The sequence below is a fragment of the Chionomys nivalis genome, chromosome 22 (assembly GCF_950005125.1).
Source record: "Chionomys nivalis chromosome 22, mChiNiv1.1, whole genome shotgun sequence".
NCBI lineage: Eukaryota > Metazoa > Chordata > Mammalia > Rodentia > Cricetidae > Chionomys > Chionomys nivalis.
The window spans coordinates 39,768,944-39,786,693 of record NC_080107.1 but is presented as its reverse complement, the minus strand read 5'-3'; the positions used below and the strand labels follow the sequence as shown (position 1 = coordinate 39,786,693).

The 17,750-nt window shown below is 50.4% G+C and overlaps 1 protein-coding gene across 1 annotated transcript; it reads left to right on the top strand.

The window, feature by feature from the left end:
• The first annotated feature begins 984 nt into the window (after positions 1-984).
• Positions 985-17,514, top strand: Nelfb (negative elongation factor complex member B). The gene is made up of 14 exons (XM_057754604.1): positions 985-1,014; positions 1,132-1,512; positions 1,753-1,916; positions 2,085-2,184; positions 2,629-2,859; positions 5,123-5,308; positions 6,744-6,856; positions 7,661-7,763; positions 7,960-8,055; positions 8,480-8,622; positions 8,724-8,830; positions 13,907-14,048; positions 14,312-14,420; positions 16,766-17,514. Exons 1-14 carry the CDS (start codon positions 985-987, stop codon positions 16,910-16,912), a joined length of 2,052 nt encoding a protein of 683 aa, XP_057610587.1. The 3' UTR covers positions 16,913-17,514.
• Positions 17,515-17,750: the final 236 nt, after the last annotated feature.

Genomic DNA, 17,750 nt, shown 5'->3' with positions numbered 1-17,750 from the left:
GAACACCTCCAGCTCAGGTCTTCAGACATGGCAGTGAGCACACTGACCGAGCTGTGATACCATCCTCTGAGAGCTCGCTCTTGCAGTTCCTGCCCCAGCTGCTGCCTTGGTGTAAGCATCACCCACTTCTGCAGAGTGGAAGCCTTGGACCAAGAGTCTAAGTACACCGTATGTGTATCTTCTGACTGCACCAGATGCTGGCTGAACCAAAATATCCCGGGGAATTAGGGTGATGGGACCTTTACTATGGGGCTCTGTGTGGAGCCACTCAGCTGGCAAAAACAGTGGCAGTGGCCTTAGGAACTCAGCCTCAGAGGGAATAGGAGCTCTGTTTATAGCTACATCACCAGGCATCCTAATGTCAGACACTGAACAGGAGTTATCACCTGTTGCTGCGGGCCCCACACGCCTCTCTAGGGCTTCCTAGAGGAAGCAGTAAAAGAAGCGGCTTATGATGAGAGGCAAGAATGTGGGGGGGGGGGCAGCAGGGAGGAAATTTGTAGCAGAGTAAACCTCGGCAGCAAAGGCATATGAAAAAGAGAGGTGAAGTATTTGGAGGTGTGTTCAGGAGGCTGGTGGGAGAAAGGGTGAGAGCTGGGGGAGGCTGCAGAGAGCGAAATGCTGAGCCCAAGAGCTTACACACCAGACAGCCTGAGAACCCTCCAGCCAAGGCAGCTTCTTTTACTGCCAAGGACATGGGACGCTGTGCAATCTGGAATCTAGCTCAAATCTCAATCTTCAGCATACCCAGAGCTCTTGCAAAGCACTTCTGGTGACACTCGAGGCATATTCAGATTTTAGTCCAAAAGAAGGCAATGGTGGGAGCTTTGTGAAGATCACGTACTATGCCTTACACCTGTGGGCACAAGAAGACAAATTAGTATATAAATAGTTTATAAAAATGTACTTGAGTACAAGTCAGATTTGAAATTCATAAGGTCCAGAAGCCTGCTACCACTCCACCCTTCTCTGCTGGTTCAGAGTATGGGTTCTGGCTTCCGGAGAGCGGATGAGGTGAAAGGCGGAAGATTTCGTGGCCCTGGCGGCGGCGGCTAGAGTGGCCAAGGCCTCTCGAGAGGTGGTTGCGTCATCTCGACACCGCCCCCTTGCGCACTGTCTCTTAATGTGTAGCGAGTCGCTGCCCGGAACCTGAGCGTGGCGGCGGCGTTTTCCCGGGACCTATTGGCTGCTGGACCGCAGCGAAGGGCGGAAGTGGGAGGTGTGGGCCGGTGTAAGCGGCTGTGCTGGGGCGATCTGGTCACGCTGGAGGCTGCGGGCGAGCGGGGTTCGGGGGGTCCCCGTGGTGGCACCGTGGAGAGGGCTTCTGGCGCTCCTTCAGCGTCCTCGACGGCCTCAGGGGAGCGCGGCGGGGATGGGGTGCACAGCCGGGCGGCAGCCGGAGCCTCGGCCATGTTCGCGGGGCTCCAGGACCTGGGCGTGGCCAATGGCGAGGACCTGAAAGAGACCCTGACTAACTGCACAGAACCGCTCAAAGCCATTGAGCAATTTCAGGTGGGCAGGAGGGAGCCGGGCCTCTGGGGAAGCCGGTCCCAATTCTACGGTCTCCCGACGCTTGGATGGAGGCACTGGAGGTCCTGAGCTAGGAACCCATTGATTAACTGAGTTTTTTTTTTTTTTTTCCATTTTCGCGGTTATCACCGCGGACCTGTGTACTCAGAGCATCCATGGTGCCCGTGCTGACTTAACTGCGGCCAAGCAAAATGCATACGCGTTGACCCTCTGCTTTCCCAGACAGAGAATGGCGTGCTGCTGCCATCCCTGCAGTCGGCCCTGCCCTTCTTGGACCTACATGGGACACCGCGGCTGGAGTTCCATCAGTCAGTGTTTGATGAGCTACGCGACAAACTGCTGGAACGAGTGTCAGCTATCGCCTCTGAGGGAAAGGCAGAGGAGAGGTGGGTCTCTACCGGGAAGCGTTTATCTTTGTAGGTAGCATTTACGACCCCCGCCCCCCTTGGCTGCACAGTCATGCTTGTAGATACGACCTGAAATATGTTTGAGGAGACGTCTCTGTAGGTCCTGCATGTGGAGACCCGCTTTTTCAGCTGTACAAATCTGCGCAGGTACAAGAAGCTGGAAGACCTTCTGGAAAAGAGCTTTTCTCTGGTCAAGATGCCATCCCTACAACCAGTGGTGATGTGTGTTATGAAGCACTTGCCCAAGGTGAGAGCTGTGGAGCCAGCCCTCCCAGGGTAGGTCAGAGAGCCTGTGCTAACATACTACTGCTTGGCTAACCTGCCCCATGCCCTTGGTTGGTGGAGGTCAGACTGGCGGCTTGGTGCAGGCAGTTGCTTAGCTCCTGGAAAGTTTTATGAACTGGCCCTCCAGCAAGCTTTGGGCACCTTGTCTGTATCACAGACTTCCTCTACATGAGTCAAGTGGAAACACATTTATCCCTTGAGTTGGAGGGTGGGTCTTTCTTGGGAGAGGGCTATAGGGATTCTGAATGTCTGAATTCACCTGCCAAGACTTGGCGGTCCGTCACAGGTGCCTTTGTTGGTGTGGCTGGGCTCAGTTCTGTGGGCAGCTGAACCCTCTTGGCCTATCCTGAGGTAGACTTGGGGACACAGGCACCACTTGGAGGGAGCTGTGGTGTTTGCTGTGTAGGTTCCTGAGAAGAAGCTGAAGCTGGTGATGGCTGACAAGGAATTGTACCGAGCGTGTGCGGTGGAAGTGAAGAGGCAGATCTGGCAAGACAACCAAGCACTGTTTGGTGATGAAGTCTCACCACTGCTGAAGCAGTATATCCTGGAGAAAGAGAGTGCACTCTTCAGCACAGAGCTCTCTGTCCTACACAACTTCTTCAGCCCTTCCCCCAAGACCAGGCGCCAGGGAGAGGTGAGGAAGTCAGCCTGAGACTGATAACTCCTAGGGGTATGTGGCTAGCCCCTTCCCTCCCTCTTTCCTGTGAGTACGTAGGTTAGTGTGTTTCTATAAGCGTGTTTCTTCTGGTGGTCAACCACAGACGGCACTGATTCCTGACTGTCAGAGGATTTGCTTGACTGGCCTTGTCTTGGGCTGATTTTTTATTTATTTTTTTATTTTTTTTATTTTTTATTTTTTTGGTTTTTCAATACAGGGTTTCTCTGTGGTTTTGGAGCCTGTCCTGGAACTAGCTCTTGTAGACCAGGCTGGTCTCGAACTCGCAGAGATCCGCCTGCCTCTGCCTCCCAAGTGCTGGATTAAAGGCGTGCGCCACCACCGCCCGGCTTGGGCTGATTTTTTAAAAGTTCCATTCGTGTATGTATATATATATATATATATATATACATATATATATACATACATACACACACACACACACACACATACAAATGGAAAAATGTACAGAGGAGCAGAAAAATATGCAGGGAAGGAATGGGAAGGTGGCTTTCTAGGTAAGATTATTTGCATGAAGACCTGAGTTTGAATCTCTAACACTCACAAAGAAGTTCAATGTGGCCACAGGTTCCTGTGACCCTGGTGCTGGAAGGGATGAGGCAGAGACAGGAGAAATCACTGGGGCTTGCTGACCTGCCAGTGTAGGCAGAAACAAATAAGATCTATTGAGCTGCAGGCTCAGTGAGGGATTCTGTCTTAAGTGTAAAAGGTGGAGATGGTAGAACAGGTTTTTGCAAGTGTGGGCTCAGGTGTACACACTTTCCATTTATCTAGCTGCCCAGTGGTATGCTGGCTTCTTCTATGGTTCCCCTGGCCCTCTTGACTCTCCTCCTTTGCCGTGTGGGGCCACACCAGGTCTGATTTAGCCCAGCGACCTGTGTTGATTTGACTATTCTCTTCTGCAAGTTTCCTCTCCCTTCCTGCATTTCCTTCTTGTTTCGTTGGAGTGCATTACTCTTGCTGTAGGCTTCCAGGGCTGACACATCAGACATTGTTTGGACTTGTAGGCCAAGTGGGCTGGTTTGGAATTGCAGTCCTCAATACCAAAGACCTTTCGTGATAGTCTGTGTTGTTAGTTTCTGCAGATGAGTCTGATCCGTGGCCCTTTGATGCTGGCCTGTTTTTCCCCTTGGAAACTTTGTAGATTTTTCTAAGTGCTCTGTGATATTATAGCACTGGTGACACATCAGGCTAGTGGGTTACCCTTTCAGTCTTGGCTGTAGGACAGCTGGTTGCCTATGAACAGGTGGTCCCCAGCTGGTCATGTGTGAAGCAGGCATACTCTATGACAGGGTTGTATTGTCTCTGTGGTCTGTACTTAGTGAGTGAGGGAACCTTGGGCCATCCACATGGCTCGAGTGATGTCAACAGTGAAGATTTTGTTCCAGAGATAAAGATCCAGGTCAGTCCAAGAGTTCTTGGCAGAGGTCTTGGAGAGTGAACTACCAGACCAGCCTCTGGCTCTTGCCATGCTCGTTTCCTCCCACTGACCTTATTACTTGCTGAATCTAGCCTGATGCCTTTGAGCTTGCTGTGATAACTCCACCCTGGGCTAATCCCAAATGTTCCCTTGTACCATAGGCCTGAGACCATGGCCAGTTAGCAATGCAGCGAAACTTCTTTGTGTTGGCTGAAGCCTTTATATTGAGCAGGATGGTGTGGTTTGCCTTTGCTGGGTAGAGGTAGGGTAGGTGACACCTGCCCAGGTAGAAGGCACTGTATCCCTGCATGGCCTTTGCCTAGAGTGCAAGGTGAAGCTGCCTGTTAGTGTTTGTGGTTTGACACCAGGCACCTGGCCCTTGTTCTGTGGCCCTGGTACCAGTGTTGGGACAAGGATGGTCACAGCCATAAGCTTAGGAAGAAGATAGGGAAGCAGAGAGCCCAGTGTGGCCTCATAGACCTTAACCTAGGCAGTGGCAGTATAGCCTGAGCTTCCTGTATTGGACCCCTATCTTTAGATGGGCTCTCGGCACTGCTTCTAGGATGAGTTACCTGCCCCTTTTCCTGACAGGCAGGTGCTTGAAGTCACAGTAGATCACAGACCAAGGTATCCCTGGGATGGATGTGGAACTACCACCTTGGGTAGCAGAAATTGGCCCCCTAGAATACAGTGCCAGATCCACCTGCCTCTGCCTCCTGAGTGCTGAGATTAAAGGTGTGTGCTGCCTTTCCCTGTCCTAGGGTGGGGATTTTGGACTCCACTTGCCTGTCTTGCCCCTAGGTGGTCCAGAAGCTGACGCAGATGGTAGGGAAGAATGTGAAGCTGTATGACATGGTGCTGCAGTTTCTGCGCACACTGTTCCTGCGGACCAGGAATGTGCACTACTGCACACTACGAGCTGAGCTGCTCATGTCCCTGCATGACTTGGACGTCAGTGACATCTGTACTGTGGATCCCTGCCATAAGGTAGTGCTGTGTGCCCGTCTGTGCACGTCCCCTGTGTCCTCCTCTTCTGAATTCATTATCTAGGAGTGACCTGCTGACTGACTGCATCGAAGCTTGCTTCTCAGACTGCCAGCTTGTGTGCCCCAGCACTGCCGGGGTGAGCAGGTCCTGCAGAGACCTGGCTGGCTGTTCAGCTGCCTCTTTTTTTTTCCCCCTTTGACAGGTTTATCTGTAGCTTTAGAGCCTGTCCTGGAACTCACTCTGTAAACCAGGCTAGCCTTGAACTCATGGAGATCTGCCTGTCTCTGCCTCTCAAGTGCTGGGATTAAAGGCATGCGCCACCACTGCCTGGCTCCAGCTGCCTCTCTTGCTGGTCCTCCAGCCTCCACTTGATAGCTGTAAATGGCAAGCTCTATGGCCTTCTTTCTACTGGGCTCCTGGCTTCTGCCCCAGAGCCCTCAGGGCTTATTGCTGGCCAGCACCAAGGTAATCTAGAAATGGGGTTCTCTGTACTTCGCTCCATCCCCCACCAAGAGCACAGGACATCTGAGACCACCTCCTGCATTCTGTGTGGTGTTGCTTATTGCTAAGCCCTGAGCACCACCACAAAACTGCCATAACATGTCTGCCCAGTTGCCAGCCCTGGGAAAACAGACAGGCCTCCTCCATGTGCTGTCCTGATTCCTGCTGCTTTGGGGCCTGAGGAGACCTCCTGCTCCCTGTAGACCCCTGGCGACTCAGCCCATGCCATGTTTCCTCTGGACACTGGGGAATGAGTACTGTGTTTCTCTTTCTCTGTTAACACCTAGTGGTTGAGTGACAACGTAATGGTGGTCTTGACTGTCCAAGCCTGAAGACCCCTGCTTCCCAACCTTCGGCATGCCCCACTTCTACTAATTGCCATTTTCTCTGTCCTCTCCAGGGACCCCTTTCTATCCTGGGCTTGGCCTAGGATGGGGTCATGGGCCTTGGCTTGTGGGTTTTTTTTTTGAGTCAGGGTTTCTCTGTAGTTTTTTTTTTTTTTTTTTTTTTTTTTTTTTTTTTTTTTTTTTTTTTTTTGGGTTTTTCGAGACAGGGTTTCTCTGTGGCTTTGGAGCCTGTCCTGGAACTAGCTCTTGTAGACCAGGCTGGTCTCGAACTCACAGCGATCCGCCTGCCTCTGCCTCCCGAGTGCTGGGATTAAAGGCGTGCGCCACCACTGCCCGGCTCTCTGTAGTTTTTTGTGCCTGTCCTGGAACTAGCTCTTGTAGACCAGGCTGGCCTCGAACTCACAGAGATCCTCCTGCGTCTGCCTCCCAAGTGCTGGGATTAAAGACATGCGCCACCACCGCCAGGCCTTGGCTTGTGTTTATCTTTGCTCTGGCCTTGCAGTTTCCACAGCCACTTGGGCTGTGGCAGAGTTGAAGTGAGAGGTGAGAGGCTGGGTGTACTGAGGTCGTACGCTTCCTTCCTTTAGTTCACCTGGTGCCTGGATGCCTGTATCCGCGAGCGGTTTGTGGACAGCAAGAGAGCCCGGGAGCTGCAGGGATTTCTTGATGGTGTGAAGAAGGGGCAGGAACAAGTTTTGGGGTGAGAGTCCTAGGGCCTTGGCATGCCTAAACAGGCATCTAGTGTGGGTTGCTGTTTACTGTTGGTAGTTGGGACCCATTCCAGTCTGTTTTACGATGGACATGCTGGGTACCAGGCCCATTGCTAACATGGTAACTCATTACTTGGAATGAGTCTCAGTAGCAAAAGGATCCATACCTGGGAGGCATGGGGTTTGGGGCCTGCCCTTCCCAGGGGAGTCAACATAGAGAGCTTAGGCAGGAGGGCACTGCTGTCTGTGACAAGTGAGTGTGTGCTGTCAGGGCCGAGGGCTGGATTAGACACTCCAACCTGATTTCCAGTATCCTCTGCCTGGCATGAAGATACTGCTGGTACAGCCCTGCCTCATTTCTTTATTATATTCTTCCACTAAACCTAGAGTCTAAGCTGGGGTTTTGGGTTTTCTTTTGAAGTAGGGTTTTGTGTAGGGATTCACTGTGTAGCAGTCACAGAGACCTGTCTGCTTCTCCCTCCTGAGTGCTGGGATAAAGGCATTTGCTACCCCTACTTGGCCTTTCAGTCAGGGTTTTTGAAACAAAGTATGAATTTAGTTTTTTTTGGGGGGGGAAGGGTAATTTTTTTCTTTTACTCTATAGTTTAGAAGATCTTTGAGTAAGTTGTGGATAAATTATGAATTCAATACAGAGAGGCTCCCTCCCTGGGGTCAGTCCCCAAGCATTTGCCTCCCAGGGACTCTGGCTGTCCCTGCAGTAGGTCTGACACTACAGCTGTTAAAAACAGAATAACCAGGTTTTTCAATTCATACCAAGGTCTGATTCCTTCCAGAGATTTGTCCATGATCCTGTGTGACCCCTTTGCCATCAACACACTGTCCCTGAGCACCATCAGGCACTTGCAGGAGCTGGTTAGCCAGGAGACACTGCCCAGGGTGAGCATAGGCATGGCTGGAGGCTGTGCAGAGGGCATACTGTCCACTTGGGATATTGGGTTTCGCTCAATGGGTGCCTTATGATTACTCTCCTAAGATCCTTTCCCTGGAAAGCAGAGGCTCTGCTTTCTTCAGTGAGAGCAGAGAATGGCACAGTCCCTGTGAGCTCTGGCTGAGGTCTCTTGTCTTCTTACAGGATAGTCCCGACCTCCTTCTCCTACTTAGGCTGCTGGCGCTGGGCCAAGGTGCCTGGGACTTAATAGACAGCCAGGTCTTCAAGGAGCCCAAGATGGTATGGGGTCTATAGTTTCCTTTTTTTTTTTTAACAAATTATGGGGAGTAGGAGGGTGGGGCCCTTTGGTAGCAAAACTCTACTCCTAGAGTCTTTCGGTGAACATCCATCAAGGATGTTTGGGTATCTTGATAGACTGGCTGTAGGGTGGTAACTATTCCTTGGGGACTGGGACCCAGAAGGGGTTTTACAGGTTCAGCCATGATCATGCCAAATGAAAGGTTCAAGAACATAGCACTGGATATGCGTCTCAGGAAACAGGAAGGAGGGATTCTAGGGACCAGTGGGCAAGAAAGCTGGATTTGAGGAAAGTGTATTGGGTGGGTAAGGGCAAGGTGTGCACTGGGCATTGTGGGTTAGGGTGTATGCTGAGAGCAGCCGGGATCAGTGGGACCTTAGTGGGCTCAGACACTCTTTCTGCCAGGAGGCAGAGCTCATCACCAAGTTCCTGCCGATGCTCATGTCCTTCGTGGTGGATGACTACACTTTCAACGTAGATCAGAAGCTTCCGGCTGAGGAGAAAGCCCCAGTCACGTACCCCAACACGCTTCCTGAAAGTTTCACCAAGTAGGACTCCAGGGCAGTGCTTGGGGGAGGCCGGAGAGAGGGGCTGCAGGCGAAGGCTCTGCTTGGTGGGCTGATCCGAGGCCATTGTTTCTTGCACGCAGGTTTCTGCAGGAGCAGCGCATGGCTTGTGAGGTGGGGCTGTACTACGTCCTGCACATCACCAAGCAGAGAAACAAGAATGCACTCCTGCGCCTGCTGCCTGGACTTGGTGAGTCCTGGTGGCTATACTCGCCTGCCACCTTGCTTGACCTGACCTCTGCCAGGGCCTTCACCTTTCATCTTTCTGCCTTCACCTCCAACTTCCATAGCTTGGTCTACGACAGTGGGCACTCTTGTGTGTGTGTTTGGAGGCAGGACTTGGCTGTTTCAGAGGTGCCTGTGGGTCTTGTGACTTCCTGCAGAACGGATTCCTAGCTTTAAAGCCTGGCACACTTAATTTCAGCACTTCAGAGGCAGAGTTCGGCAGACATCTATGATTTCAAGGCCAACCTGGTCTACGTGTGTTTTTTTGTTTTGTTTTGTTTTCTTTCTTTTTTTTTTTTTTTTTTTTGCCCACTGAGCCATCTCGCCAGCCCTTCTTTTTAGGTTGTCTAGGACAACCAAGGCTACATAGAGAGACCCTGTCTCAAAACACCCTTATTTTGTTCTAATTGGTAAAAAACAGAACTCCTTGGGTGTTATCCAAAGGACCTACTTTCCCCTAGCCGCTTGGGGTGTCACACACCAAAAATGGGAGTTCTGAGTGGGCTCTTCAGGGTAAAGCTGTGGTGTGGCTCAGCGATGACAGCACTTGTCCGGCGTGCGTAGGTGGATTCTGCTCCCAACAAAACCAAAACAACCGCCTGAAGCTGCAGGGGAGAGTTGTTGGGAGAGTTGTTGGGGGAGTTGTTGGGGGAGTTGTTGGGAGAGTTGTTGGGAGTTGTTGGGAGTTGTTGGGAGAGTTGTTGGGAGAGTTGTTGGGGGAGTTGTTGGGGGAGTTGTTGGGAGAGTTGTTGGGGGAGTTGTTGGGAGAGTTGTTGGGGGAGTTGTTGGGGGAGTTGTTGGGGGAGTTGTTGGGAGAGTTGTTGGGAGTTGTTGGGAGTTGTTGGGGGAGTTGTTGGAGTTGTTGGGGGAGTTGTTGGGAGAGTTGTTGGGAGTTGTTGGGGGAGTTGTTGGGGGTTGTTGGGAGAGTTGTTGGGAGTTGTTGGGAGTTGTTGGGGGAGTTGTTGGGGGAGTTGTTGGGAGAGTTGTTGGGAGTTGTTGGGGGAGTTGTTGGGGGAGTTGTTGGGGGAGTTGTTGGGGGAGTTGTTGGGGGAGTTGTTGGGAGAGTTGTTGGGGGAGTTGTTGGGGGAGTTGTTGGGAGAGTTGTTGGGGGAGTTGTTGGGAGTTGTTGGGGGAGTTGTTGGGAGTTGTTGGGGGAGTTGTTGGGAGTTGTTGGGGGAGTTGTTGGGAGTTGTTGGGGGAGTTGTTGGGAGTTGTTGGGGGAGTTGTTGGGAGTTGTTGGGGGAGTTGTTGGGAGTTGTTGGGGGAGTTGTTGGGAGAGTTGTTGGGGGAGTTGTTGGGGGAGTTGTTGGGGGAGTTGTTGGGAGTTGTTGGGAGTTGTTGGGAGTTGTTGGGGGAGTTGTTGGGAGAGTTGTTGGGAGTTGTTGGGAGTTGTTGGGGGAGTTGTTGGGAGAGTTGTTGGGAGTTGTTGGGGGAGTTGTTGGGAGTTGTTGGGGGAGTTGTTGGGAGTTGTTGGGAGAGTTGTTGGGAGTTGTTGGGAGAGTTGTTGGGGGAGTTGTTGGGGGAGTTGTTGGGAGAGTTGTTGGGAGTTGTTGGGAGTTGTTGGGAGAGTTGTTGGGAGTTGTTGGGGGAGTTGTTGGGAGAGTTGCCACAGCGGTACCCTGTGCTCGCCAGCTCGTCCTTTCTCTGGAGTTCAGAGGATTGTCATAAAGATGGAGGCTATTTCCAGGACAGGCTCCAAAGCCACAGAGAAACCCTGTCTCGAAAAACCAAAAAAAAAAAAAAAAGATGGAGGTTCTTTTCTTTTCTCATTTGTTTTGAGGGGAGGGGAGTTTAAGACAAAGTGTCACTATGTAGCCTTGGCTGTCATGGAAGTCACTCTGTAGACCAGACTGGCCTCGAACTCAGAGATCTGCCTGCCTCTGCCTCCCCCCCTTACCCCTCCAGTGCTGAGTACCACCACTTGGCTTCTTCTCTAAATGTATTGTAAGTCATTGGTGTACCTGTTCCCTGCTTGCTGTGTGCGTATTGGTTTATGCAGCTTCCATCTCACAGGATTTTCGTGTCTGGCCTTTAGTTTTCTTTTCAACAAATTGCCAGACTTAGAAGCTTGAAACAGCTCAGACTTACTGTCTGTTGTTCTAGAGGCAGGAAATTTGAAGCAGGCTTTGCTGAGCTAAAGTTGTATGGCCAGACTGACTCTCTTTCTATAGTCCGTGCCCTCTCCAGCTTTAGGGGCGTCAGGACATTCTGCTGGCACAGAGTAAGCTTGCTTATCTAAGACCTTAGGAACACACGGGGTAACTTTGATTTGCCTTGTCCATGCATTTCAGTCTGTTTTTTCTACCTGTCATTTGGTATGGTACCGATAAACTGGCAGTGTGGCTTGTCCCTCCTGGCTGGGGCTTCTCTTCTTGGACTGTTCCTGTGGTACACCGTCATGTTTAGGGATTCTGAAGGCTGGAGAGATGGCCCATTTGACTCCTAGCATCCAACTCTCTGTAACTCCAGTTCTAGGGGATCCAGTTCCCTCTTGTAGTCACACCATGACATACAAACATACATCAGGCAAACCACCCATACACATAAAATAAAAGATCTTGCTTGATCTTACATTTGAATGAGTTCTAATAAAAGTGGAGTCAGTTTCTTGAATTCTGTTTGTCTATTATTCTGCATGTGTAGCTGTACTGCCCTGGCTTGTGTATAGGTCAGAGGACGACTTTGTGGTGGCAGCTCTCCCCTTCCACTTTTCTGTGGGTTCCAGGAAATCAGCGCAGGTCTCCAGGCTTGTGTTGTCTTTACCCACCATTTATTTATATTGGTGTTTTGAGACAGGATCTTTCTGTGTAGTCTTAGCTGACCTGGAACCCATGTAGACCAGGCTGGCCTTAAACTCACAGAGATCCACCTGCCTCTGCCTCCTGTGTCCTGCAATTAAAGGCATGCACCACCACACTCAGCTTTCTGAGTGCTATATTAAAGTCTTGTGCCACCATGCCTGGCCCTTAGTATGGTCTATACTCCTGATCTTGGCCTTTTCCTCCTATCTGCTGACATTACAGATGTACCCTCCCACAGCTACATTAGGTTCTTTGTGTAGCTGTGACCCCAACAAACAACAGAAAAGAGTCTATTTTTTATTTTTATTGATTTTTTAAAAAATATTTATTTATTATGTATACAATATTCGGTCTGTGTGTATGCCTGCAGGCCAGAATAGGGCACCAGACCCCATTACAGATGGTTGTGAGCCACCATGTGGTTGCTGGGAATTGAACTCAGGACCTTTGGAAGAGCAGGCAATGCTCTTAACCTCTGAGCCATCTCTCCAGCCCCCCCCCCTTTTTTTTTGAGGCAGGATCTCAATATTTATCTCTGGGTGTCCTGGGGCTCATACTGCTCTCACAGTCACAGATCGGCCTGTCTCCACCTCCTGAGTGCAGAGACTAAAGGTGTGCTCCACCAAGCCCCAACTAAGAGCTTATTTTTAGTTTATGAGTGTTTTGCTGAGGGTATATAAGTGCACAGGTGTCTGCAGTACACAGAGTCCAGAGAGGCTTCAGCTCCTCCGTCTCTGGAGTTAGACTGCTGTGAGCTACCATGTGGGTGATTGAATCTGAGTCCTCTACAAGAGCGTCAGGACTTCTAACCAGCGAACCATCTCCAGTCCCGGTTTTAGAGGGTTTCAGTTCATGTTGGTGGGGAAGACAAAGAAGAGCGGCTCAGTTCATAGCACAGCAAATCAGGAATCAGGACCAGGTACAACCCTTAAATGCCTGCTTTTAGTGACCTACTTCCAGCAGCCAAGCCTCATCTCCAGAAGTTCCTTCAAAATAGCACCATTGGGTTGGAGAGATGGCTCAATTGTTAAGAGCACTGACAGCTCTTTCAGAGGTCCTGAGTTCAATTCCCCCAGCACCCACATAGTAACTCACCACCATCTGTAATGAAATCTGTTGCCCTCTTCTGGCCTGCAGGCATACATGCAGACAGAACACTGTATATAATAAATAAATTAATTTTTTAAAAAAAGAGGAAGAACTTAATTCAGTCTATTACATTTAAAAAAAAATAGTACCATCAGCGGAGACCAAATGTTCAAGCCATGAGCTTGTAGAGATGTCTCGGAGTCAGACCGAAGCACTTGTCTGATCAGTTCAGTAGACATCCCTACAAAAAAAAAAAAAAGATTTTGAGAACTAAGCCTCTTCTGAACAAACCTACTGTAAACTGTGACCCTGGATGGATGGTGGCTGAGTTCCTGTCTCAGCAGGGTTGTATGTGCTCAGTCAGGAGTTAAGGCCCCTTTGCACTGTGCTTGCTGGCTTGTTATGGGTATTTGAGGTCACGGTTATTTGCAGGTGGGAGAATACAAGCCTCTCAACCTCTTGGTCGTGATCACGCACATGGCCAGGCAGGGCATGAAGTGGCTGAGAGTCATCAAATCTGCTTTCAGTAGTTCCCCAGAGCACCTGAGTCTCCCTAAAGTTCTCTAGCTTTTCGTTAGGTTCAGGTGGTATCAGCTGGGTCTGCCATCAAAACAGCTCCTGCTCCCAACTGTCAGGAATGGTGGTGGACCCCAAGGCTGTCTACACTGTGTCCTTCCTTCCTTAGGCATCTCTTGTCGAGTGGCTGCGGTCTGCCTCTAGCAGCCCTGCCTGTGGTAGTAGTGATCCTCGTGCCATTGGTGGTGAGCAGGACTCCCTGCCGCTGCAGCACCATCTCTCCTGCTTTGCTGTCTTCAAACAGGAGCTTTGGCAGTGCCTCTCGTGCTCTTAACTGAGGAGTCACAGGAGGGTTTGGCAGAATCCCCTGGGTACTCGAATGTCTCTGCATGTCTGTGGTCGCTTGTCTGTGACCTTTCTCTGTGTGGAGGCCACTTCAGATCAGAGCCCTTGGCTCTTGGGCAGAGCATCTTTCTTTCACCTGTTCTAGCTGTGGTCTTGCTTCCCTGCTGAGAGCCACTGACCACTTATCTGCTTCACCTGGTCAACCTTTGGCTCACCCGGAGTCCTGTTCGGAGCCTGGGCAGTGGATAGTCCCTGTGGGCAGAGGCCGAGTCCCCCTGTTGTGTTTACAGTGGAAACCTTTGGTGACCTGGCCTTCAGTGACATCTTTCTCCACCTGCTCACTGGTAGCCTGGCCCTGCTGGCTGATGAATTTGCCCTCGAGGATTTCTGCAGCAGCCTCTTTGACGGCTTCTTCCTCACTGCCTCTCCCAGGTAGGACACCCCACCCACCCCACCTTCCTTTCTTGTCAGTTCTTATGTTCTGCAGTGTGGGAGGGGAGTTGAGGCTCCATCCTGCTGAAGGACCACAGAAGGGTCTCTGAGCCCTGGGACCTGTGCTAGAGTGAGTAACTCCTGGGTGTAGCATGGGGTTGACCCAGGGGTCAGTTCTGCTCTGCTGAAGGCACATGGGAACCCCACGTGGGGTGTGCCTTGGAGGTAAGTTCTGGCGCCTCAAGCCCCACTGGTCTTTCCAGGAAGGAAAATGTGCATCGTCATGTGCTGAGGCTTCTCCTGCACTTGCACCCCAGAGTGGCCCCTTCCAAGCTGGAGGCGCTGCAGAAGGCTCTGGAGCCCACGGGCCAGGTAGGTAGCCTCAGTTCCAGTTTTTATTTTATTTATTAGAAATCAATCTTTCTTTCTTTCTTTCTTTCTTTCTTTCTTTCTTTCTTTCTTTCTTTCTTTTTTTCTTAAAGATTTATTTATTCCTTATATATACAGTGTTCTGCAGGCCAGAAGAGGGTATCAGATCTTACTACAGATGGTTATGAGCCACCATGTGGTTGCTGGGAATTGAACTCAGGACCTCTGGAACAGCAGGCAGTGCTCTTAACCGCTGAGCTAGCTCTCCAGCCCTCTTCCTTCCTTCCTTCCTTCCTTCCTTCCTTCCTTCCTTCCTTCCTTCCTTCCTTCCTTCCTTCCTTCCTTCCTTCTTTCTTTCTTTCTTTCTTTCTTTCTTTCTTTCTTTCGGTTTTATCTTATCCCAAGACAAGGTTTCTCTGTGTAGCTTTAGAGCCTGTCCTGGAACTAGCTCTAGTAGACCAGGCTGGCCTTGAACTCACAGAGATCTGCCAGCCTCTGCCACCCAAGTCCTGGCATTAAAGGCGTGCGCCACCACCGCCCAGCCTCAGTTCCCATTTTTATAGAGCCTTGCTCTGTGGATGTGCCTGGCTGGTCCATCTGTGCATGCATGTCCTTGGTGTTTTCTCTGGTGTTTTTTTTTTTGTTTGTTTGTTTGTTTTTGTTTTTGTGGGATGGGGTGGGGGGAAGACACTTTTTGAGACAGGGTTTCTCTGTAGCTTTGGAGCCTGTCCTGGAACTAGCTTTTGTAGACCAGGCTGGCCTAGAACTCACAGAGATCCGCATGCCTTCTGCCTTCCAAGTGCTGGGATTAAAGGAATGCACCACAACCGCCTGGATTTACCTTGGCGCTCTATTTATTTATTTATTTATTTATTTATTTATTTATTTATTTATTTATTATGTATATCATGTGGTTGCTGGGAATTGGACTCAGGACCTTTGGAAGAGCTCTTAACCACTGAACCATCTCTCCAGCCCACCTTGGTGTTCTTTTTTTTTTTTAATATTTTAATAATTTTTTTTTAGATATTATGTATACTGTGTTCTGCCTGTATATCTGCCTGCAGGCCAGAAGCGAACACCAGATCTCATAACAGATGGTTGTGAGCCACCATGTGGTTGCTGGGAATTGAACTTAGGACCTCCAGAAGAGCAGTCAGTGTTCTTAACCGCTGAGCCATCTCTCCAGCCCCCCATCTCGGTGTTCTTAATCTTGCCTATAGGTTCAGTCCTCCAAGAAGGCTCAGACTACCTGCCCTGTTGCATGCCTTTGTCTTTGGGTTTTTTTTTTTTTTTTTTTTTTTTTGCATAAGTGTTTTGCCCTGCCGGGCGGTGGTGGCACACACCTTTAATCCCAGCACTTGGGAGGCAGAGGCAGGTGAATCTCTGTGAGTTCGAGACCAGCCTGGTCTACAGAGCTAGTTCCAGGACAGGCTCCAAACCACAGAGAAACCCTGTCTCGAATAACCAAAAAAAAAAGTGTCTTGCCCTGGGTGTCAAGTCTGCTGGAATTGGAGTGCAGATAGTTGTGAGCTGCCATATGGGTGCTGGGAATTGAACCTTGGTCCTCTGGAGAGCAGTCAGTGCTCTTAACCTCTGAGCCATCCATCCATCTCTTCAGCCCCCTTGCATGGCTGTCTTAGGGTTTCTGTTGTGGTAAAGAGACTCCATGACCATGGCAACTCTTTTTTTTTTTTTTTTTTTTTTTGGTTTTTCGAGACAGGGTTTTCTGTGGCTTTGGAGCCTGTCCTGGAACTAGCTCTTGTAGACCAGGCTGGTCTCGAACTCACAGAGATCCACCTGCCTCTGCCTCCCAAGTGCTGGGATTAAAGGCGTGCGCCACCACCGCCCGGCTGACCATGGCAACTCTTAAAAGGAAAAATGTTTAATTGGGGTGGCTTACATCATTTTCAGAGGTTTTATTTTTTATTTTGTTTTCTAAGTCAAGGGTTTTCTGTGTAGCAGTCCTGGCTATCCTGGAACTCACTCTGTAGACCAGGCTGACCTCAAACTCACAGATCCACCTGCCTCTGCCTCCCGAGTGCTGGGATTAAAGGTGTGTGCCACCACTGTCTGGTACATTTTCAGAGGTTTAGTCTATTATCATCATGGTGCAATATAGTGGTGTCTGGCAGACGTGGTGCTGTAGAATTAGCCAAGTGTCCTATGTCTTGACCTGCGGGCATCAGGAGGTAGTCTGTCTCACTGGGTGTGGCTTGAGGATATATGAGCCCTCAAAGCCCACCCCCACGGTGACACACCTACCCCAACAAAGCCACACTTCTTAATAGTGCCTCTCCCTCAGGGAGCCATTTTCTTTCAAACCACTACATGTCTGGTTTTCACAGAGTGGGGAGGCCGTGAAGGAGCTCTACTCCCAGCTTGGTGAGAAGTTGGAGCAGTTGGACCATCGGAAACCCAGTCCTACCCAAGCTGCAGAGACACCAGCCCTGGAGCTGCCCCTTCCCAATGTGCCTGCTCCAGCCCCACTGTGAGGCTCTCTGGAACTGTTTAGTGGTAGTGCCCTATGGAAGGAGGCCCTAGTCAGCTTGGAGTGCAGGGTGAGCTGAGGGCTGTTCCTTGGCAAGGTACTCCTTCCTCTGAGCTGCTGTCTGGAGCTGGTCCCAAGAGGTCCTCGGTGGTCTACTGCACACCAAGGGGGGGGCCCATAATGGCTTGTTGGGGCTTGGCCCCTGCTTGATCCTGGCAGAGATGGATGGTGGTTGGTATTAAGAAAAAGACAGTTTTCCAAGGGCAATGGCAGAGGCCTGACTGACCTGATATTTAGTCTGGACAAAGCCCAAGGAGAAAGGTGTACTGGGTTTGCCAAAGCAGATTTGCTGGGCCTGATATGTCAAGCACAGGCGTGGTACCCCCAACAGAAGCCAGGTGGGAAGTCTGTAGCAGGCAGAGGCCGGAGCCTGCTAGTATCTGTGCACAGTCCCTGCTGATTGAGATCTGTAGCAGAGCCCTTCCCTGCTGCTGCCCACCTCAGTGTACAGACCTTTGTAACAGAAAACAAGTCCTTGCCCAGCTATGTGTTTTGGCCCTTGAGTAGGGGACTGGGTGTACACAGTGAAGTTTCCACTTATGTAAATAAAACACATTTTGATAAACTGTGGTGAGAGGATTCTGTTTGTCCTGGGGCTGAGGGCAGGCGTGGAGCAACATTCTTTTTTTCCTTATTTGAGATAGGGTGTCTCTGACTGTTCTGGAACTTATAGATCTAGGCTGGCCTTGAACTCACAGAGATCCCCCCCCTAGAGGGTGTAACATTCTTCTGGAAAGTCAGTTCTTTGACTTCTGTGCCTGGCAACTCTGCCCTGAGAGACC

What these genes read in the sequence shown, in the direction of transcription:
- Nelfb (XM_057754604.1), top strand. Translation starts at nt 985, where the DNA reads ATGGGTTCTGGCTTCCGGAGAGCGGATGAG. An exon ending in GCGCCTGCTGCCTGGACTTG is followed by an intron (nt 8,831 to 13,906) that starts GTGAGTCCTGGT and finishes TTGTGTTTACAG; the next exon opens with TGGAAACCTTTGGTGACCTG. An exon ending in CTCTGGAGCCCACGGGCCAG is followed by an intron (nt 14,421 to 16,765) that starts GTAGGTAGCCTC and finishes TGGTTTTCACAG; the next exon opens with AGTGGGGAGGCCGTGAAGGA.